Source organism: Siphateles boraxobius, unplaced genomic scaffold, assembly GCF_051911475.1.
Source record: "Siphateles boraxobius isolate OS27281-9 unplaced genomic scaffold, OSU_SipBor_1 5, whole genome shotgun sequence".
In the NCBI taxonomy this organism is placed as follows: Eukaryota; Metazoa; Chordata; class Actinopteri; order Cypriniformes; family Leuciscidae; genus Siphateles; species Siphateles boraxobius.
The window spans coordinates 24,806,953-24,831,794 of NW_027509141.1; the positions used below are offsets into that span (position 1 = coordinate 24,806,953).

General features: G+C 38.4%; 1 protein-coding gene across 1 annotated transcript; it reads left to right on the forward strand.

Moving 5' to 3' along the window:
* The first annotated feature begins 122 nt into the window (after positions 1-122).
* grm6b (glutamate receptor, metabotropic 6b) lies at positions 123-24,487 on the forward strand. Its single transcript, XM_077203522.1, has 12 exons — positions 123-452; positions 3,211-3,823; positions 12,320-12,536; positions 12,935-13,070; positions 13,547-13,701; positions 14,316-14,456; positions 14,613-14,813; positions 16,145-16,284; positions 16,364-16,987; positions 17,691-18,002; positions 19,695-19,944; positions 23,226-24,487. The coding sequence occupies exons 2-11, from the start codon at positions 3,266-3,268 to the stop codon at positions 19,932-19,934; spliced, it is 2,724 nt and encodes a 907-aa protein (XP_077059637.1). The 5' UTR covers positions 123-452; positions 3,211-3,265; the 3' UTR covers positions 19,935-19,944; positions 23,226-24,487.
* The last annotated feature ends 355 nt before the right edge of the window (positions 24,488-24,842 follow it).

Below are 24,842 nucleotides of genomic sequence, written 5' to 3' on the forward strand. Positions count from 1 at the left end.
GCGTGATGTGGTAATCCCAATCTGTGCCCATTAGAGAGAGAGAGAGAGAGAGAGAGAGAGAGAGAGAGAGAGAGAGAGAGAGAGAGAGAGAGAGAGCAACAAAAGTGTGTGAGAGAGAGGGAGACAGAAAGCGAGAGAGTGAGCGAAAGAGACAGACAGACAGAGTGAGGGGGCTTTTAAAGGATTTGACAGTGATTTGTAGAATCACAGTTGTGGAATGTTCGGGCTTTTCCACCTTTTCCAGTGTTTTATAGTTTCTTAAAGCTCTCAATACTTTCTACATTAAAATCTCACCTTAATCAAATGAATCTTTAGATTGTCGTTGTGTGAGAAGACTGTGGACATTTTAAGATGAGAGCTAAATACTCGGATGTTGGGGACATCTACTGTCGTGCTTCAAAACCATCCAACTTCAGCTCCAAATGGGCGCTCACTGGCAGCTGCATCAGTCGGTGAGACATTTTTAAGAAGCGAATAAATTACTTATCGTTATGCCAAAACATTGAATGTAAATTCATTTAAAATGTTGTAAAGATGTCTGTTCAGGTCTCGCGAAACATGGTTAAGAAGCAGTGCTGCTGTTCTCATGAACACAAATCAAACGGGTGTGCTTGTGGGACGCGTGTGTCTCCCCGCGGGAACTTCAGCTTTCAATCCAAATATAGCAATTTGTCCGCTCACCTGTTGCTGAATATGTATCAGTTAATTTGCATAAAACATAAATATGCTTGCCTATACATGCCCTCTATTCTCAGCGGTCTGTTGAGTGCGAAGACGAAAAAGTAAGTTCATTTTCTAGAAGACAGACTTTGGGGTTGAAATAGCTTAGAATATTTTTTTTGTACAATAAAATTATTAACAATAAACGTAGGCTATACACTAGATGTAAAACTACCTATTGTACTTCCTTGAATTTTTGTCAATAGGCTTTTATGTGTAGGCTAAATGTTTTTTTTTTTATATAAAGGATGTAAAAGAATATGCTGCTGTGGTCCCCTTACATAAATATACTAATAACATGTTTTTGGTCACTATACTATGATGGCACTGCCATATATACAGTATATATATATATATATATATATATATATATATATATATATATATATATATAGGTGAAACTCAAAAAATTAGAATATCATGCAACAGTTCATGTATTTCAGTAAATCAAATTAAAAGGTGAAACTAATATATTTAGTATATATAACTATATGCATGATCATACTTTTCAGAGCGCCGACATTTCTGTATTTAAAAACCTTTTTTTATTGATTTCATGTAATAGGTCTATTCAAATTTTCTGAGATTTTGAATTTGGAGTTTTCATAAGCTGTAAGCCATAACCATCCAAATTATAACAAATAAAGGCTTGAAATATCTCACTTTGCATGCAATGAGTCTATATACAGTTTTTTTCAATCGCCAACAAGCGCTTACCCATATTTCAGATACTTTTTCGAAACTCTTAACACAGACTCACACCAACAAAACACAATTGGCCAAATGGATGATTTTCTTCTCAAAAACACATTTTGTTAAATATATACTAACTCTTCATTTCAAAATAGAACACATCTTTCTCTACACACTAAATTTCCCAAAACACTGGAAATCTGACTCAAAATGAAATTATTCTGTCAAAGTATAACACTTGTTTTCACTTCACAAGGTACATGCAGTCAAGCAAAGTGCACCAGGTTTCAAAATAATGGCCATTGTTGACATTACAAAAACTACATAGACTTTTATGTTTCAGTTTTACAGGTATTTGCATGCAAAACATGCAATCCCCCGTTTTTACACTAAATTTCTTGGTTGGGACTTTTATTTCCACATGTATTATTTCCGTACTGTTCACATTCAAAAGCATTCCAGTAAAAAGCAATCAGTGTTTTTCACCTCTCTCTGCACCTGCACCTCTCACTGCATCACTCACTGCATCTCTCATTACTGTATTATTATTATTATTATTTTTTTTATTATCAGCTATATATTGTTTTTGAACTCATATCATTGCAGAAGCAGAGGTCTTTATAATGTATCTGAGGTTTGTAATATTGTTTTTACTATGTGGGATGGTTTGTGTTACTGTAACATTTGTAAATACTACAAAAACAATCCATAATTTTGTTGGGAGGTATTGCTTGTCTGTTAAGAAAATGTAAGCATTGTGGAAATGTGTTCACTGACTGCATATTGTGTGAAAACGACATGACGTGTGAATGGTATGGCCACAAAAGATCGATGCTGTGCTAATTGTGTTTAGAGTTTTGAAAATGTGACAACTGTTTGGACAAATACTTGTTAGCGACTGAAAGAAACTGTAATATATTAGTTTCACCAAGTTGAATTACTGAAATGAACTTTTGCACGATACTCTAATTTTTCTAGTTTCACGTGTATATATATATATATATATATATATATATTATAATTTTTTTTTACTTTTTTTTTGAAACTAGGCTTACCTTACAATATCATTATGGTATAAAGAACCAAGTTGGTTGGTAGACTTTTCATTGTTTGTTGAATAATCCCGGTGAAAGAAATATAATGGAAAAAATGGTAAATATGAAAATACTGATTTTAAATAACTATTTTAATTGAACAAAAAAAATATGTTGTCAATACTGTGGGTTGGTTGGCACAGTGTTAAAAAATGCAACCAAACACAATGCTGTGTGTGTGTGTGTGTTTGTGTTTGTGTGTGTGTGTGTGTGTGTGTGTGTGTGTGTGTGTGTGTGTGTGTGTGTGTGTGTGTGTGTGTGTGTGTGTGTGTGTGTGTGTGTGTGTGTTTGTGTGTGTGTGTGGCATTATTTTAATACTTAATCAATTCTATTACATTTAATAGAAAAATGGGTTTGGTTGACAGTGTTAAAACATTAATTTTGTTAACAAGTAAGAAACTTAAAAGATGCTACCAAACACAATGCTGTGTGTGTGTGTGTGTGTGTGTATATATACATTGCATTATTATTATTATTATGGTAAATTAATTTTATTATATTTAATAGAAAAGCTCTCAACCAACTAATTTTTTCAATTGTTTTTAATTGTCTCTTGATAATATCAATGAGTGTGGGTAAAGAGGTCAAACATTTACCTGCACCTTTAATGCATTATCACACAATCTATCTGCAAAGCAGTGCTGTCGAAAGGCATACTTTGTGAATAATTTGCGTGTACATCTTTTGTCTCATTTCTCCACAGGAGACACAGGTAGAGAAGAAAGCATTGTGCTGTAGCAGAAGAACCAGCTCCTTGCATGGCAGCAACTATGACATCACAGCAACACGGATCATCACTATGCCATCACTGCAGGATCAGCAGGGCACCCAGACAACACGTGGGATCCCTGATTCACGTCATGTGGATAGTGATGATGGGATTTACACCAGAATCCTCAGCCTCCTCCTCAGGAACTCATTCCATAAAGATCGAGGGTGACATCACTCTGGGAGGACTATTTCCGGTGCATTCCAGGGGCCCCGCTGGTGTTCCATGTGGGGAAATTAAGAAGGAGAAGGGGATCCATCGTATGGAGGCCATGTTGTATGCGCTGGACCAGATCAACAGCGACCAAGACCTGCTACCTAACATCACCCTGGGTGCCAGGATTCTGGACACGTGCTCCAGGGATACATATGCGCTGGAACAGTCCCTCACCTTTGTCCAGGCCCTCATCCAGAAAGACAACTCAGACGTTCGCTGTTCCAATGGAGAGCCTCCCATCATTCCAAAACCAGAGCGAGTGGTAGGGGTCATCGGGGCTTCGGCCAGCTCAGTGTCCATAATGGTGGCCAATGTTCTTCGACTGTTTGCGGTGAGGGATAATTTTTAACTTCATTTTAATTAACTACATTTTAATGTTGATTCCATCAGTCTCAGGCTAAGGCTGATTGTCTTGTGGCTTTCGGAATATAGATATTTTAAAACTGGAAAGTTTGGTGTGAGTGCTGCTGAAGTGGAGATTCAGAGCATGAGAAAAAAATGGCCTTTAAACATGCCAATAAATATGCATTCATTTTGTCGACACATTGAAGTAAAAGGATTTTTCAAGGAGGATTATTTTTATATCAGTCCATAAATCAGAAAATATTGTCAGAAAACAGCCCAAAAAATATTTCACCATATTTTTAGGAATAAACTATTATGTAGCCTAAGTAAATCAGGCAAATTTTATATTTAATATATTTAATATATATTTTACAACTGGAAAGTTTGGTGTGAGTGCTGCTGAAGTGGAGATGTCCGATTCAGAGTATGAGAAAAAAAACTCAATGGCCTTTAAAGATATGTTTTGTAATTGCAATATAAAGATGCAAATAGACAAAGTGGGAACACACAAATGTACATTATGGATGTTTTCTTTCCACTAGTCTGGAAGAAGTAGATAAGTACTAATAAGTAGCAAAATAGTCAAAAGTGACCACAACCAGTGTCTGAAAATACAATGTTTTTGCCTGTAGTGCCATAAGATATATGGCTCTTTTTAATGTTATATATGTGTGGCAGTCACTGGATTTCCTTCCTCTTGCATGGTGTTGCTGCAAGCCTGATCTGCAGCACTGCAGATAGCGCCAGGGCTACAGGAAGTATAACTAATTCTGTTAAAAGGTTTGGATTGTGTTTCAGCTCCCTGGCCTCTCAGCAAGAGCTTCTTAAATGATATAGATTCTTTCTTTATTTTGTTGTAGAGTATCAGATTTTCCTTGAAGTGAGAAGTGTTTTTGAATTACGCACGTCATTGACCTGTGTCCTTAAATCATTGAGAACCACCACATTGAAATGTGCGTGCATGTCATTTAATTTCAAATCCTTTCTCATTTCTAGATCATCATTCAGCTTGCAAATCCTACACCTGAACTACATTCAATTTCATTCCACCCCCTGCCATGGTTGATCTTTTTTATTTATTTATCAGTTTTAATCATTTGTGTTCTTTGTGGTCAGCGCTCAAAGCTGCGTGTGCTTTAGTATGTGAACTGATAACCTCGCTCAGAAGTTATTTGCAATCATTTTCAGTCACCATGGATTCAGGGAAGATAAACAATTCACAAAAAAAAGTGACTCATCAAAGCTCCATTAGGTTTTTCTCAGGACATTAAACCTGGAATTTGTGCATCCTAATCGTATTTTGATGCTGTTGTTCATTACTTTTAGTGATACGTTCTGGAACAGGGCTGGCCGATATGGCTGAAACAATCATATCTCTTTTTTTTTTGCCTTTTGATGCCCTTGGACAAAGAGGAGACTGGGGGATAGTTGTCACACAAATGAAGCAATGAAACCTGTTTTTAGGCAATTTAGGCAAGACAAAAACGTGGTGACAGTATTTTCTGATTAATGGACTGATATAAAAAGATTTCTAAAATCCCCTCTGTAAAAACCTTTAACTCAAATATATAAACAATGTAAACAATTATATTTAAGAATTTTTAACCTGGCTTTATCCAGTGTTCAGATTTCTGTACTGGAAATATATGCCAATTATTGCATATTTAATTAGATATATTTTAACATAGCATTTAAAAAAACTTGTTAAACAAAACTGTGATTAATCAACAGGGGAAGTATGGTGATATATATTTGTTGAAATTTGTACCCTATTGTAACGTAGACAGATGGAATATAATCAAGAAAGGGTTCATTGCAGTATAGCGAAATCAATGGAAATAGATGGGAGATGTCAATGGAGATAACCACTGAAGAGAATGGCTTGGAACTTTACTGTAACATGGACGATGCAGAGAAAATGCGGGGGTCGTGACTTCAGAGCAGGATGAGGAGTATACACCTCACAAGAACCCACGAAGAGGCAGGTAGGTAGAACACAGGAAAGCACACACGGGGCGAGGAGTAGTGAGACTTGGAACGCAGGAACGTAGAATATGCAGAGAATAACGTTGCTGGAACGAGGAGTACGGGTAATCAGTCTTTACTCAAATACGAGACCAGACCAAGATGTCCCGGATAGATGGCTCCATCCTCCTGGATCAGCAGGGGGGGGGGTTCCTCTGTTATGTCAGGCTCTGTGGAAGGAGTAGAAACAGGTGGGTAGTGTTGTTTCAACAGTGGAATGTGGAGTGAATCTTGTACTGTGGAGGTCATTGTAATTGGTAACTGACTTGCTTGACCTGCCGTGTGATGGTGAAGGGGCCAATGAATCTGAGACTTAGCTTTTTGCAGGGCAGGCGCATTTCTTATTTACCGCGTAGATAGACAGACCTTCTGCCCAGGTTGATAAATGGGAGTGTCGGCCGCCGAGTATTGGCCTGGAACTCTTGCCTGCGCACTGCTCACTGCAACTGATGGTGAGCAGCTTCCCAGACCGTCTCACTCTACCGGAACCAATAGTCAACTGCTGGAACGTCAGAAGGTTCCCCCGGACCACAGGAGGCTGGTAACCGAGTACACACTGGAATGGGGTGAGTCCGATAGCGGTATGTTGTAGGGAATTCTGTGCATACTTGGCCCAGCCAATATACTGGTTAGAGGAGTTCTGGTGACCATGGCAGAGGGTTCGTAGAAATCGTCCAATTTCTTGAATCTATCTCTCCATCTGCCTGTTGGATTGTGGGTAAACTATGGTAAAGAAGGCATTCCAGACTCTGGAAATGAACTGGGGTCCCCGATTGGAAACAATGTCTTCTGGGATACCGAAGTACCGGAACACATGGTTAAATTGTGACTCCGCCGTCACTATGGCAGTGGGGAGACCTTTGAGGGGAATCAGACGACAAGATTTAGAAAAATGAACCTCTATAACTAGAATGCAATTGTTAACGTCAGAAGGAGGTAGATCTGTGATGAAGTCCACTTCTAGGTGTGACCAGGGGCGTTGAGTTCCATGAAAAAGGGTTTGGTGGGATCAGGGTTGACGAGGAGCGGTGCGCTGGTGAAGGCCGTCTTGAGGTTCTCAAAGGCTTGTGTAGCTGAGGGTGACCAGGACAGAGACTTGGCTTGCCTTTCAGGAGGTTTGTTAATGGGAAGACGATGGAGCTGAAGTTCTTGATGAAGCGTCGATAGAAATTGGAGAAACTGAGGAAGCGCTGGAGTTCTTCGATGGTTGTGGGTGTGGACGAGTCTCGAACAGCATCTACCTTCCCCTCGTCCATCTGGATGCCGTGTTCGCTAATGTTATATCCAAGGAACGTCATTGAGGGCTGATGGAAAGTACACTTCTCGGCTTTGAGGAAGAGATAATAGTCCCTCAGGCGTTGCAGGACCTCCACAACATGCTGGCGATGGTCGGCCATACTCCGGGAATATACCAAGATGTCATCGATGTAGACAAGCACAAACTTGTTTAGGACATCCCGGAGTACCTTGTACATGAAATCCTGGAATACGGAGGGGGCGTTGATCATTCCATAGGACATTACCAGATACTCATAGTGACCCGTAGGGGTCACAAATGCGGTCTTTCATTCGTCCCCCTCATGTATCCGGATGAGGTTATAGACACTGCGGAGGTCCAACTTTGTGAACATGGCTGCCCTACGGAGTTGTTCCAGGGCCACTGGGATGAGGGGAAGTGGATATCGGAATTTCACAGTTATCTTGTTGAGTGAGCGGCAGTCAATGCAAGGCCGCAAGCCTCCGTCCTTCTTTGCCACAAAAAAGAAGCTTGATTCAGCAGGGGATGTAGATGGTCGGATGTAGCCTTGACGCAAAGCCTCCTCAATATACTCCTCCATGGCCTTCTGTTCGGGGATGGAGGGTGGATAGATTTTCCCACGGGCACTGGTTCACCCTGAAGCAGGTCAATCGCACAGTTTCATGGCCGGTGAGGAGGCAACTGTGTAGCTCTCATTGGGCAGAACATATCACTGAATGGGGCATAGCAGGTAGGGACTCGATGGGACTTTCAATGGAGGTTGACTGAAGTGGAAGTACTTTGGGGACTGGTGCTTGAAGAGGAAGTTGAGGGAAACATTTTTGGGAACAGCTGCTGCCCCACTTCAGGATTTCTCTCATTGCCCAGGAGATTTCAGGTTGATGTTGGATTAACAACTGTCACCCTAGGATGATGCCAGCGGTGGAATGCTCCAGAACCAGCAGATGGATGGTTTCTTTATGGCAGATACCAACTTGTAACTGGATGGGTCAGACACAAAAGTGAATATTGCGAATAAAAACGCAGTGGTTTTCCAATCACTGAGTGAACCTGGTAACTGATTTTGGTGAACCTCTTCTTGAGCTTGAGCTGGTGGCAGAGCTCCCCGGAGCTGAAATTTCAGTGAGGGCTGGTATAGAAACAGAGACATGGAGTGCATTCAGTACTACAACGGTGGTAAGCGGTTTCATTTCAACAGAGTCGTTGTAAATAAAACTCACAGTGGGTCTTGGAGGACGGATGGGACATGTTGATCTGATGTGTCCTGAGGCGCTACAGTATAAACATAGACCCTCGGTCAGCCTTCTCACCTTTCAGAAAAAGGCAAACGAGTGTTACCAAGTTGCATTGGTTTGGTGTCTGGTTCTGGAGCACTGGCAAACTCTGGCTGGCGGAGATGATGGGGGAAATAGTGGCTCGATTGTTCATCCAGACAATGCTACACATGACGCGACACTTGGAATGATAGTTGAATAAACTTTTCAAGTCCCATTGAGTCCTCATAGGCAGCGAGATGCAACCGCAGACCTGAAGCCAATCCCTGCCGATAGGTGGTCAGGAGCGAGCTTTCGTTCCATCCACTGGTCGCTCCAAGGGTGCGAAACTTCAAGGAATAATCAGTAATGGACATTTTTCCCTGTTTAAAAATAAGATTTTATAATTAATGAATTCATAATTAAATACACAATTAAACAGGCATGTCAAGAGAAAAAAATATTAATACACTAAATATTGATTAAAAAATACAATAGTATATTGTAATAAACATTTATATTTTACTCAATGTTTTTTTGTCATATAATTTAATAATCAAATGAGGGACTTTCATTAATATTTTTGAATAATAAAGAGTTTGAATCGATTAATTGAAAGGGGTGTGTATGGACGTACCACAATACTTTAGTCACTCAATGAATAAACAGCTTGTGTCGTCAAATGTAATCTTGAATCATTTTCTAGGTTTATCTTTACAAACTTGTTCTTGTCCATGTTCCTCCCTGAGTCCTGGTAAGTAGTAACTGAGAAAGACAGATATTAACTACAGCATTACGGAGGATCCCCTCTCCATTAAAGCCGTATCTCCAGCTCAGACTCCTGATGGAAAATCAAGCATGAGCCCGGAGAAATGCAGTTGCCGTGTTATCAGCTACAGGCAGCTTCTGTTCTGTGGCTTTAGCTAAATGAGTGTGGGCCTTTAACACAAAGATCGACAGGGACAGATCTCATTTCAGTCTCTAGATCTGCTTGACCCTCACATTCTCTAAATCAAGGGTTTCACTAGTCCAGAAAAGATTGTTTTAAAGACAACACAAGATGTCTTTACATAAAGATTCATGAACCATTCTATATCAGATTCTTATGATAGGTGGATGACATTCGGCCTATAAAGCATATTTTTGTAGAATTGGATTATGCCACACAAGACTTTAAGTATTTTTTTTCCTAACTTGTAAAGATGTTACTTTTAAAATAAAAATTTATGATTTCATTCAACTTAATGACTACATTTACTTTTTAATCAGAAATATTATTTAATCTGGATGAATCAACCTGAATATTTTGGGTTATATTTGTACACCACACCAGTGAAAGTCACTTTTAAGGGTCAGATCATGATGAAAAAAAAAATGCACGTTCACATTTTAAGAGATGCTTAGGGAGCATATGTCTAAAACGAATAAAACACTTCTAGGTAATGTTTGCATTTGACTGCTGTTAATGTTGACATGACTCATGTGTGGAAAGGCTGGAAGGCTGAAATGCTTATGATGCATAGCAACAAATTAGTATCTGAGACAAAATCTTTCAGCAACATCCTCCTATAGCCACGTTTTCCTTTATATTCCTAAGCATTGATGCTTTGAAATGGCATTTGATGAGAAATGCATTGCAAACTTTGATTATTATTGTTTCTCATGCCAGACGTAACAAGTGCCTGACAGGTCATGGGTAGTGCAAAGGCTGTAATATATATATGATGGGGGAGGAGTGGTTAAATCTGTCATAGCAAGTAAGCTAGTAGAATTAAATATATTGTATGGCTTATGGCTGAGAAATGGCAACCTTGTCTCTTGATCTGTCTCTCTCCCTCTGTGCTTAACATAATTTGACTAAAACCCCTCTAATCCTTCCAGATAATCTGTCAAATGGTCCTCTCCCTCTTCTCTCCTTCTCCGGTCTGTATCCACCTTTTCCTCACTGTCCGCTTGCCCGCTTCTTTAAAGAGCCTTTCATTAAGCCATACGGGCTCGGCAGACATTAGTCGGCGCAAAGCCTAGCCCAATGACATCAACTGCATCATTAAGAAACTAGCACAACAGTAAATTAATCTTCTCATCCTTTTTTTTTTTATATACAAACAAATGCTTTTACAGTGGTAGCTCGTGCCATCTGTATTTTCCCAGGATTTTTATGTGCTGCAGCAAACACTACCACTAAAGCTAGGGTTGTTTTGCTGCAGGAGACAGTTTCCTGTTTTAGGAAAGGCCTAAGCAATATTACTAGACCAAATGTGCTGTTGTGCTGAATATGATTATCTTCAGACATTATTATATATCATGTATGAGTGTGATATTTATTTTATACAACAGTTCAATAAACAAAAGAGCAACCTTAGACCCAGTATTGCCAGTAACTTTGTCTATTTTCACTCCGCCAACCAAAATATTTTAAACCAAAGCCACAGCTTTTTAATAGTTCAGCGTCTCTGAGTGACATTCCTGAATTTGTGTTTTCTGAACAAATTGGTGGAGTGAATATTTCAATATTTGTGTCTGAAATGACACACCATACACTATAGCACTATGTACTTGACGTGTAGTGTATGAATATTATACGGTTATATTATACGGAATATTATACTTTGTCTAAATATGGAAAGCTGCAACAGTTGAGTATCCAACATTCCACCACCCCTTTTTTCACTATTTATACAACAAAACAGCATAGAATAGTGCATAAGTACTCGAACTGTGACGCACTAATGACTAATTTCATCCCTGCATGAATCTGAGTGAATGATTCAGTGACTCACAAATGGCTTCATCCAAAATCACATACTCTCTGAGAAGGCAATTCTACCAGAAAGACTCGGGAGATACGTATATGTAACAAAAGCATATATCTATTAACAGCCCAGCAAGCAAATATTTATAAAGTAGCGTGCAATCCGAGGGTAGCGGAAAATGCATTTCCTGCCTGAAGACGAAGGCAGGGGCGCAGCCGACCCCCCGGGAGGTATGGGAAGGGACCATCCTGGTGATTGTGGGGAGGATGGAGGTAATTGTTTGCGTCAGCATCTGCAAACTTAGACATGTAGTACCGATCTTTTATACTGCAAGTATTAGAACATGATTGGAGATGTGAAGGTAATAAGTGATGTAACGATTGAGTCTTCCTGGCAGAACTTACGCTAAAGCTTTCATTGCTTTTGAATAAGTACTTGCTTTGCGACCGTTAAAAAAAATATGAATGTAATCTGGATATACCACATTTGTCATGTTTTCATTGTTATGTGACCTTGCAATGTGTGCAATGCACACTTCAGAATTTCGCCGTGAGTAAGTCACCCAGGTACTTTTTGCCTTCTCCTTTCGAATACTGTGAATTCTGACAAACCGGTATTACTGATACTGTTTCCCCCTACTTTATAGTAGGGAAGTCTGCATATTCAGATGGCTCCCAGTTTTAAATGAATCGATGGGGAAATTGTTTTATTGATTCACTCATAACACAGTAACTCATTGCCACATACTGTTGGGGGCGATCCCCACCACACTCTTTAAAATAAAGGTTCTTTATTCACATGTTTGTTCCATGAAGAACTTGTAACATCCATGGAACCTTTCCACTGCACAAAAAATTATTTAGTGGAAAAAGATTCTTTACATTTATTCACACTCAGAAAAAAGGGTTCTTTTAAGGATTGTTGCCTGAAAGGTTATTTGAGGAATCAAAAATGGTTCTTCTCTGCCATCTCTGAGAAAACTACCTTTTGGAACCTTTATCAGTACCCCAGACCTGTCCAAGATTTTAACCGAGGGGGTACACTCATCCACCTGTTGTATAACATCATCAAAAATGAATTTTATCAGTCCAGTAAAATCAATGCAGATCAGAGAAATTCATGAAATTCACGTAAAGGATGCAAGTGAGTCCTGCTTTTGCTCACTGTCGTGTTCTGTATCTTCCATTTTGCAGATTCCTCAGATCAGTTATGCTTCAACAGCACCTGAGCTTAGTGACAACAATCGCTACGAATTTTTCTCCCGAGTCGTGCCGCCAGATTCCTTTCAGGCCCAGGCGATGGTGGACATTGTCAAAGCCATGGGATGGAACTACGTTTCTACTCTGGCATCAGAGGGGAACTATGGAGAGAGTGGTGTAGATGCTTTCATCCAGATATCCAGGGAAGCAGGTACAGAAAAGTAATGAAAAGTGGCTTCAGTGCTATTAATAATTTTATTCAAATCTACAAATATAAATCAATATATGCGCTTTGGTTGTAAGCTAATTTTACCTGATTTACCATACCCTGATTTTCCATAACTGACGAGGAATGTATCACAGTCTATCCAATGATTTAACACATCTGGTGTTGTGTTTGATGAGGAAAGAGGATAATGATCAGTGGATAAAGGTTTCATGGGATTTCCTGTGGGTAAACAAGTATTAGTCACCTAGACTTAATGACAGACATGCTATAGATTGACCGGGATGTTATATTCAATCTAAATCCCCTGCAACCATCATTCTCTTATGAACGTATCAACGAGTCCTTCAAAACTATTCGTCATTTTAATTTGTTTTATTCAGGGGGTCTTTGCATCGCACAGGCCATTAAAATTCCTAGGGAGCCAAGACCAGGAGAGTTTGACAAGATCATCAAAAGGCTAATGGAGACATCCAATGCCAGAGGGGTTATTATCTTCGCTAATGAAGATGACATCAAGTGAGTTGTCTTTTAGTAGTAATTCTGAATGACTCGGAAGCAGGAGATATAGCCTTGGAAAAGGTTTGAAAATGGTTTGAGAACAGATCAATCACCCTACAACTGGAATATCATGAGTCTTAGAAGGAATTATGGCAAATTAATATATTACAAAGTGAATTTTAATCTGGTTTAATTTGCATTTTGTAATCTAAGCCTAAATGAACCTGATAATGAAACACACACACACACACACACACACACACACACACACACACACACACACACACACACACACACACACACACACACACACACACACACACACACACACACACACACACACACACACACACACACACACACACACACACACACACACACTCAATCAATTCTGAAAGCAGCAATAATCAACAAATCATAACTTTAATGGATCTGATTTTCCTTATCTTTAAGGAACCTGCCTTTTCTGAGTTTTTTAAATTCATTTATTGTAGGCGTGTCCTGGAAGCAGCAAAGAGAGCCAATCTTACAGGTCACTTTTTGTTTGTGGGATCTGATAGCTGGGGAGCAAAAATCTCACCCATCCTGGACCAGGAGGACGTGGCTGAGGGTGCCGTTACTATCCTCCCCAAGCGGGCGTCCATTGAGGGTATGAACTTGTAGCAGTGTAAGATTAATGAAGGTTTCATAACTAAGAAAATAATCCACCCAAAAAAGATTGATTTTTTTTTAAAATGCAGATCTTTATTTAGTTATTCAAAAAGATTCTGCACCTATGCCCATGTATTAAGTACTTAAGTCAAATCGAGTCAAACACTATTTATGTAGCACTCTATACAATACAGATTGTTTCAAAGTTCAGCTCAATAAAAGTGTCAATATTATTAAGTTAGTGTCATTATCCAGGTCAATTCGGTTTAAATTTTGTTCATATCCGAAAGTTTCAGTGCAGTTAAATCAATAATATTAAATTTGTCTTTTAAACCTCAACTGAGCAACCCGAATGTGACAGAGGCAAGAAAAACTCAGGTGACAATAGTGGAGGGGGAAAAAAACCTTTGGACATCTGTATGCTACTTTGTTTTCTACTGAACACAAACATTTTTAAAGAATTGTAACCCAGCTTTTGCCATAGAGCTGAAAATGACAAAGACACTAGATTTCACTAGATTAAAAAAAAAAAAAAAAAAAACGGCATATGGTTTCGCAATGATGACATATTTTTCATTCTGGGATGAACTATCCCTTTAACCTGTTTCTCAGGGTTTGACCAGTACTTCGCCACAAGATCTCTGGAAAACAACAGGAGGAACATCTGGTTCGCTGAGTTCTGGGAGGATGACTTCAAATGCAAACTGACACGGCCTGGAATCAGAGGCGAAAGCGGGCTGAGGAAATGCACAGGCGAGGAAATAATTTCCAACAAATTACTCCCATAAATGCTGTAGTACTTGAATTATCATACATTCTTATGCTTTTAAGATGTGCAAAGCACATCTAATTGGATTATTCCTCCAGCAAAGCTTTTCAATTCCTGTCATGTTGCTTTCGGTCTTTCAGGAGAAGAACGAATCAGCCAGGATTCGGCATACGAGCAGGAAGGGAAAGTGCAGTTTGTGATTGACGCTGTGTATGCCATGGCCCACGCTCTCCATAGCATGCACATAGACCTTTGTCCGGGTTCAATGGGCGTTTGTGACAAAATGGACCCGGTGGATGGAAGAATGCTGCTGAGCTACATCCGTGCTGTCAGTTTTAATGGTAAGCCTTCTCAAGGACACAGCTGAAGCACGTGAGCCATTCCAAACATATTGAACGAGACCTTGAGACAGTCAGAATTTCCGTAATTAATTTGTATTCATACAAGACTTATGAACTTCACAGCAGTTTGAATGCAAGTTATTATTTCCGAGGAATGCTTTGTTTGAATCTGCCAGGAAGGTTACTCGTAATAAACCTGCACTTCTCGAATTGAGGATATTGCCATTACTGTGAGACTGACAGGTGATAATAGGTGAGGAGTAGATTCTGCAAGAGGGGAAAGGCCAGAACAGAAGCTGCTGTTTCCAAGGAGGAGGGTTGTGAGTCCCATGGGTTAGTCAGAGTGCGGCGAGAGAGGTCAGCACTCAATCCCAGCCTGAAGAGATCCACTAATGCACAATGCAGCAGCGCACGTACCTCGTCTCTCTCTCCTTGTCTATGATTCTCCCTGGGGCTCCTCTCTCCAAACACAAGGCACATTTCCTTTTTCAGCGCTATCTTTCGGTAAAAATGCCTTTTTTTTCTCCAGTCACTCACTCTTAAGACATTTCTATGAAAAGCACTATTCAGTTTACGCACAGTGAACGTCCTCACGCTCTTGTATGGAAATCTTTTCGGCTTCGAGTGCCTAAGGGGAACAAAACACTGTGTGCAGACCGTTATTTGCGATTTGTAAACTCTGGAACATGAAATTAAGTTTGCCTTGTTGTACCACATTTTTCCTCATAGAATTACATTTTGTTGGTAGCACTTTACAGAAATGTTCATTAATTAGTTAAATGCATTACTTAACATGAACTAACAATCAAAAATATTTCTAAAGCATTTATTAATCTTAGTTAATGTTAATTTCAACATTTACTAATACGTTATTACAATCAAAAGTTGTATCTGTTAATAGTATTTAATGGATTTGAGCTAACATGAACTAACAATGTTCTAATAACAACTAATATTAACTTTACAGATTAATAAATACTGTAACAAATGAATTGCCATTAGTTCATGCTAGTTAATGCATTAATTAATGTTAGGCTAAGTAATGGGAACTTATTGTAAAGTGTTACCATTTTGTCAGTTACAACACTATTTTTTAAAGCAAGCGTTGATATGGAAAAGTCACCTTCAAAGTTATGCTTGACAAATTTACTTTAAATCAAAAGGTGAAAAAGAACAATGGTTTTCAGAAGCGTGCATTGTCACGCATTAATAAAATTTTATGCCATTCCAGTGGGCCGTTTCTTTTAAATAACTCTGTTGTTTCAAATGATTGCATTTGAAATAATAACTAGTGATGTTGAATATCAAAACCCTGTGTGTTGACTCTGAAGGCAGTGCCGGTACAGGTGTGATGTTTAATGAAAACGGTGACGCCCCAGGACGATACGATATCTTTCAATACCAGCTTTCCAATACCACCAGCCCGGGATATAAACTCATCGGCCAGTGGACCAACCACTTACGACTTAGTGTAAGCATATTAAGCCCATTTGTAGTTTGAGACATTTCTGAATGCGTGTTCTTGAAATATTCCCCTCTCTTTCTGCAAGGCTGAGGAAATGCAGTGGTCTGGAGGGGATAAAGTGGTTCCAGACTCGGTTTGCAGCTTCCCCTGTGAGTCTGGGGAGAGGAAGAGGATGGTGAAGGGCGTGCCGTGCTGCTGGCACTGTGAACTATGCGACGGCTATCAGTACCTATTGGACGAGTTTAACTGTGACATGTGTCCCTTTGACATGAGGCCCACCCCTAACCGCACGAGCTGCAGACCCACTCCCATCATCAAGCTGGAGTGGAGCTCTCCGTGGGCCATTATCCCAGTATTTCTGGCAGTGCTTGGCATTCTTGCTACATCAGGAGTCATCATCACCTTCATCCGCTTCAACGACACCCCCATAGTCCGTGCTTCGGGCCGAGAGCTCAGCTATGTTCTCCTGACGGGCATCTTCCTCATCTACCTCATCACCTTCCTCATGATCGCAGAGCCAGGCTCCGTGGTGTGTGCGTTCCGCAGGCTGTTATTGGGGCTGGGCATGTGCATCAGTTATTCTGCCATGCTCACAAAAACTAATCGAATCTACAGGATCTTTGAGCAGGGAAAGAAATCAGTCACGCCACCAAAATTTATCAGCCCCACATCCCAGCTGATCATCACATTTATATTGATCTCAGTACAGGTGCGTGTATGTCTGTTATAGAATTTAAATTCATGTAGCAGACGCCTTTATCCAAAACATTCTACCAGATACATTCATATTAAAAATGCACACATATTATCTAGAAAGTTTTTTCACATAACTTTGTAGTATTATCAAATTCCCATATATGTTGAAAAACTGTATGTTTTGTGTGTTCAAAAAAGATTAATAAATTAATAAATCAAATAAAAAACATTTCCAACAAACAGAATCTGTACAATATTCTGCTTATTCCACAAAATTTTAATTTTTTGAACACACAAAACATATTCAACATTATATGGGAATGTAATATCAAACCTTTAGTCAATGTTAATTTCAATTATTTGCATCACTTGTATCTAAATTAACTCTTGATCAGAGTAACTGCTTTGTTATGTGTTTACAGTGTTGTAACTGTGCTTTATGTCTCCAAAAGATATTTTAGTCTAAGGACTTTTAGTCCTTTAAATAATTAAAGAAGCAAGCTTTTGAGTGTAGCACGGAGGGGCTGCAATTTCACTGAAATCTCTTCTCTTTCTGGTGTCCTCCATTAATGGTTGTTTATTATTTGAGAAAACATTTAAAAAACATTTTCTCTTGGATTCTTATTGAACTGATCTAATGGTATTTATGATATCTTGGACCTTTACAGAAGTTGATTTTGTGTGAATGTTGATTCATGGCTCTTTTCTGCTCACAGCTCCTGGGTGTTTTCATTTGGTTTGGAGTGATGCCCCCTCACACGAATGTCGACTTTGATGAGCTACGTCCCCCCAACCCGGAGTATGCCCGTGGAATCCTAAAATGTGATATGTCAGATCTGTCTCTGATTGGCTGTCTGAGCTACAGTATGGGGCTGATGGTCACATGTACAGTCTATGCAATTAAGAGCAGAGGGGTTCCTGAGACCTTCAATGAGGCCAAACCCATCGGCTTTACCATGTACACCACCTGTATAATCTGGTTGGCCTTTGTTCCCATTTTTTTCGGCACATCACAATCTACAGAAAAGGTAAACTGTCAATAAGATATTTTGGACAGATTTATCTTATTTAAATAGAACAGGCAATGTAGAACAGCTCTATATAGAAAAAATATATAATTACATTTACATTTATTCATTTAGCAGACGCTTTTATCCAAAGCGACTTACAAATGAGAACAATAGAAGCAGTTAAACAATGGGACAACAATATGCAAGTGCTATGACCCTTCCCAGGTTAATCTTTAATTTTTTTTTATTTTTTTTTTAAGATAATAGATATAGAATAGAAGATAAATTTTTAGTATTAATGGATCAAGTGTTGCCAAAAAAATATTCCATTTGTTCACAGTATTTTTTCCTGACTATTTAAATAAGCACATTAAATTTAAAATTATTATTAATTTTCTCACGAAATTCTTTTGCATTTCTTTGCATTTAATTCTTAATATTAACGTAGATACATATTTAACTTATATTGCAATCATTTCACGGTTGTTTGACTATTAACAGTCTGTTTTTTGGGTCTGTTGGCATATTTGATATCATCATCTATATAAGATCCTAAGTCTTGCTTCCATGATATTAGTGTAGTAGATTCACTGGTGCCTGACATTAATATGTTATACAGAAATATGATCTTCATCCTGTAAGTGTCTAGACATACATTTATCTGCATAAGATGGCTCTGGTTCAGTTAATGATGCAGCAACATTTACTTGTGAATGCTTCAATCATAATCAGATATTAGAAGCCTAAAAAACTGTAGCTATATCTGGTTAACATAATTGCTATTTAATTGGATGATGTTTTGTGTTGGACTAAAAGCTGTTAAGATGCTAGCCACACTTAATGCATTTAGTCATTCAATTTTTCACGTCTATTCATCCTGTGGGGGATGGTTTTGCTTACAAAGCATGGGGATTTAAAAATGGAAAGTATACTCTGACTAATAGAGAGGTCTTTTAGTGGCCGGTCAACCGCAAAGCTTTTGACCCTCAGGTGGTCTTCAAGTCTTTTCATTTCTTGAAAATGCATGGAAAAATAAAAGACTAGACTACATAGCAGGCTGCAGTGTGTATGTATATATATTTTTAGATGTTTTTGAGTGTTGTTATCTCACATTTTATTATACTGAGTTTAAATTTTAAAGTGTATTTTGTTTAGTTTTATAATGTTAATAAAAAAAGTTTTAATAGTTACTTGTGTGACAGCACTTTAGACTTTTTAGAGAGGCAGTCATTATATGGGTGTAGTCCACATAATTTCATGAAATTTAAGATCTCTTTAGGGGCTATTATGATATTTATATTATAAATGAACACAACTGTGTTGTGCATCTTCGCCAGTTGATGTGAACGCCAATAAACATGCATGAGATCAGGGTTTATTCATTTGGCTCATATTAAAGACGCATAAAATAGGGAGTCACATAGCTGACCTCACATCAACCTTACTTGAATACATAATTAATGTATGCAAATTATATGCCACACTAAGACAGGATACTATAAACTGACTGAATTGTTTGCACGTGGCTGATGTCATCTCTTTGGGTCTTTACACTGATTTCCAGGGAATGAATTGTGACCATCAACAGAGAGTATGTATAAGTGTAATGTGGAGTGCTAAAGCCCTGACAGCTGATCTACCACTTGTGATAGGTCGCAGCTGAGGCCAGGCTAAAATATTACCCTTAATCTTTTTTCCGCCCTGAACCAGATGTTCATTCAGACCACCACGCTGACTGTGTCTATGAGCTTGAGTGCCACGGTGTCCCTGGGCATGCTGTACATCCCCAAAGTCTATGTCATCATCTTCCACCCAGAGCAGAACGTTCAGAAGCGCAAGCGTAGCTTCAAAGCCGTGGCCCAGGCAGCCACTGTTTCCACTCATCTCTCGCAGAAATCCAACGACAAGCAGAATGGAGATACCAAAGTTGAACCTGATAGATCCCAATAAAGACCAGAAGGTAAAAGAAAATATTTTGTACCTGTATATCTTACCTGTACACTTATATATATATATATATATATACATACAGGTCCTTCTCAAAAAATTTGCATATTGTGATAAAGTTCATTATTTTCCATAATGTAATGATAAAAATTTAACTTTCATACATAATAGATTCATTGCACACCAACTGAAATAGTTCAGGTCTTTTATTGTTTTAATACTGATGATTTTGGCATACAGCTCATGAAAACCCAAAATTCCTATCTCAAAAAATTAGCATATTTCATCCGACCAATAAAAGAAGTGTTTTTAATACAAAAAAGTCAACCTTCAAATAATTATGTTCAGTTATGCACTCAATACTTGGCCGGGAATCCTTTTGCAGAAATGACTGCTTCAATGCGGCGTGGCATGGAGGCAATCAGCCTGTGGCACTGCTGAGGTGTTATGGAGGCCCAGGATGCTTCAATAGCGGCCTTAAGCTCATCCAGAGTGTTGGGTCTTGCGTCTCTCAACTTTCTCTTCACAATATCCCACAGATTCTCTATGTGGTTCAGGTCAGGAGAATTGGCAGGCTTTGGCAGGAATTGAGCACAGTAATACCATGGTCAGTAAACCATTTACCAGTGGTTTTGGCACTGTGAGCAGGTGCCAGGTCGTGCTGAAAAATGACATCTTCATCTCCATAAAGCTTTTCAGCAGATGGAAGCATGAAGTGCTACAAGTGCATTGACACTGCCCTTGATAAAACACAGTGGACTAACACCAGCAGCTGACATGGCACCCCAGACCATCACTGACTGTGGGTACTTGACACTGGACTTCAGGCATTTTGGCATTTCCTTCTCCCCAGTCTTCCTCCAGACTCTGGCACCTTGATTTCCGAATGACATGCAAAATTTGCTTTCATCCGAAAAAAGTACTTTGGACCACTGAGCAACAGTCCAGTGCTGCTTCACTGTAGCCCAGGTCAGGCGCTTCTGCCGCTGTTTCTGGTTCAAAAGTGGCTTGACCTGGGGAATGCGGCACCTGTAGCCCATTTCCTCCACACGACTGTGCACGGTGTCTCTGGATGTTTCTACTCCAAACTCAGTCCACTGCTTCCGCAGGTCCCCCAAGGTCTGGAATCGGTCCTTCTCCACAATCTTCCTCAGGGTCCGGTCACCTCTTCTCGTTGTGCAGCGTTTTTTTGCCACACCTTTCCTTCCCACAGACTTCCCACTGATGTGCCTTGATATAGCACTCTGGGAACAGCCTATTTGTTCAGAAATTTCTTTCTGTGTCTTACCCTCTTGCTTGAGGGTGTCAATGATGGCCTTCTGGACAGCAGTCAGATCGGCAGTCTTTCCCATGATTGCGGTTTTGAGTAATGAAACAGGCTGGGAGTTTTTAAAAGCCTCAGGAATCTTTTGCAGGTGTTTAGTGTTAATTAGTTGGTTCAGATGATTAGGTTAATAGCTCGTTTAGAGACCCTTTTCATGATATGCTAATTTTTTGAGATAGGAATTTTGGGTTTTCATGAGCTGTAAAATCATCAGTATTAAAACAATTAAAGACCTGAAATATTTCAGTTGGTGTGCAATGAATCTAAAATATATGAAAGTTTAATTTTTATCATTACATTATGGAAAATAATTAACTTTATCACAGTATGCTAATTTTTTGAGAAGGACCTGTATATATATATATATATATATATATATATATATATATATATATATATATATATATATATATATACATACATGTGTATATATTCACACACACAAACACACACACACACGCACGCATACACACACAAACACACACACATCAACCTTCTGTGATATATATATAAATATATATGTCTAAAATCTAAATTATTCAACCCCCTGAATAGAATCCCTCACAACAGCACAAATCTGCAAAAAAGATGTTGTCTCAAGCACACCTGATGCAATTAATCAAGGGCTTCATTAGTTGCACCAGGTGTGCCTGAGCTAGAACACATGAAATATCTGAAATGGCTAGGTTTTTTGAGTGTCACGTTTGATTGCATGTTAGAAATATGGCTAAGTCAAAAGAACGGTCCAAAAAGTTAAGAGAAAAAATCATCACCCTTCACAAACAAGGAACAGGATACAAAAAAATAGCGAAGGCACTAAATGTTTCTAGAACACCGTTGGAAGCATAGTTTGCAAATTCAAATTTAAAGGAAGAGTGGTTACACTACATGGACGAATTTAGAAAAACCCTCAAGTAACTGCAAAAGACCTGCAGAAAAACTTGGTGGCAACAGGCACTTAGTTTTCAGTTTGCACAGGCGCCTAAACACACGCCAGAACTCGTACATCACGACTGATCCAAAAGCATTAAAAAGTTGGCGCCACTTTACTCAAAAATCATATACATAAGCCACAGAAGTTTGGGGATTCTGTGTGGGAGTGATGAAACAAAACTGGAACTTTCCGGTCCTATGGATCAGCGGTATGTCTGGAGGAAGAAGAATTAAGTATATGCTGAAAAGAACACTCTGCCTACTGTTGAGCATGGTGGTGCTCAGTGATGCTCTGGGGCTGCTTTGTCACATGACTTGAACCCCATAGAAAAAGATCTGGTGGGATTTGAAGGCGGTTGCAGCACGCAAACCTCAAATTATTACTGAACTGAAGGCCATTGCTCATCAGGAATGGGATAAGATTCCTCAGAAACGCTGTCAGAAGCTGGTGTCTGGTTATACATCTAGTTTGCATCAGGTCATAACAGCAAAAGGGTGTTCTACTAAGTAGATGCTTGCCATGAATGCGATTGAATAATTTTGAGACTGCAGAAGTCATTAAAAAAAATCATTTTCAGTTGAATTTGGGGAAACCACTTGAAAAATTTGTTGTTTTTAACTATTCCAATTACTTTTTTATTTATTTGAGGGAAGAACAAAACACTAAACTTGGCAAAAAAAAGGTAAACTACAGCAACATGTTTTATTTTACTATGGAAAAAAGGCATATCAAATCCAAAAGCTCACAGGAAAAAAAACATATATTGACTACAACTTAATCAGTTATTATATTTATTATATTTCCTTGGTTCTCTCTTGTTTTTGCATGGGTTTTCATAATTTCTTTGAAAAAATTACGTCTGCACAGTTTGGCATGTTTCATTGCATTATTATAACTAAAACAATTGACTCCTAAGCAATATGCAATATGCCTAAAAAATGTAACTAATTTTTGATAATAATTAGTCTGGACATCATTTATTTGTTGTTTTTACAGACAAATTGCATTATATAACATATATGCTATCTATCTTCAGGTGACCAAGGCCTGTGTACATCCAGTCTGAGGAGAAAACTGCAGTCAAGACAAACTGCTGTTTGCTAAATCATTCATTTGGCAACCTCAAATGGACAAGGATCACCAGAGGATGTGCGGATTTGTAATATCTAATATTTGTAATATATATTTCTAATTCAACAAGAGAAGAGTCTGGCCGAGAATAACACTGAAATAATGAATTAATTTTACATTATGTACAGAAATGAGAGGATCCTTCTGATTCTTTTTGATGTGGAACTCTCACATCAGCTTTGAGATTTGAAATTTATTTGTCCCTTTGAATATTTCCCTTGTCACCACGGCATCACCAACCGAGTTGAAATGATAGATTTGTGAATTCATGATGAAGAAGAACAAAGTCACTGGAGAAAAACATTTCTTTCACCAGCATCTGATGTATCCAAACGGAATCGGATAAAACTTGAGTACATTAATAAGTCAGATTCAATTTCAGTGTCATCTCCATCCTTATCTTCTTAAGTACATATCATAAATGATGACAGAGCTGCAGAGACAATGTTGGGATCAAATATGTTTTAACAGTCCAGCCAGTAGAACGCTGATACATGGAGTTTTCATTCTCTTTGAACTCTTTGCTTTCGAAAATGTGCCATAACTTATGTTTCAGATGTTTCCGAATAAATGTTTTAAGTGTCTTGTGTGCAATCCTTATAATAGGCAATCCTGTATTCTAAATCATATTTATTAAAAATGATAGATTACCAAGAGAAAACAATGACAATCTGTAATAATTTAAAACAACAAAGTTTTGATTAGAGATGTTTAGTTTTATCATGTTTCCTTGAGCTCCCCAAGAAATACTGATTTTTAAACAAAATGTATGCTAATGATCAGTGTTTAATGATTGATTAAAATGAAATTAATAAAAAGTCGACTTTAGAGACTGACATTAAAATCCTTTTATTGTCACATGCAACTAGCATTCAGAGTAGTCACTTATATATTTTGCATTATAGCAAATGGGGAAAAAGACCGTGCATTAAGTACATTGTTTGATTAGTGGTCTTTGCAGTATTATTTCAAGAATATTAAATTAATATTAAATGATGATGACCATACAGTTACTGTAAACTCAGGTTCCAAGTTGGCTTACTTAGCCTTGATGAATTGTGCGTGTGTCTTGTTTTCATTTAAGACATAAAAGAAAAAACACTGTAATAAAAATGTATTGATTGAATGCATGTTGGGGAAAAAATGATTTAATAAAATCCTGAAAAATTATTATTGTAGTAATCATATGTTACTGTATAGAAATCAGTATGATTGTGAGTGTGTTTTGTTGTCATAGTTGTTGTAAGACAAAAACACATCCAATGGTCCATTTACCCCTGGGCTTTTCATCCGTTGTTCCATCATCTAAAATCACGTAAATGTCTCACTTAATATCTGTGAGGGGTGAAGTCTTAGAAAACCTTTTTAGATTCATAAAGTTACAAAATAATACTGAAGTAAGAATAATTGCTGATAAACTGTTGAATTATTGAAAATGTATGCACACCCCAGAGGTGTAACCTCTTTGGGTCATGGCCACATTATCACCTCAGGATGTGCAGTAACTTTCAATAATAAATCT

Coding starts and splice junctions, on each gene's coding strand:
- grm6b (XM_077203522.1), top strand. CDS start 3,266: ATGGCAGCAACTATGACATCACAGCAACACGGATCATCACTATGCCAT. Junction 13,071..13,546: donor GCTAATGAAGATGACATCAA/GTGAGTTGTCTT, acceptor CATTTATTGTAG/GCGTGTCCTGGAAGCAGCAA. Junction 16,285..16,363: donor CCAACCACTTACGACTTAGT/GTAAGCATATTA, acceptor TCTTTCTGCAAG/GCTGAGGAAATGCAGTGGTC.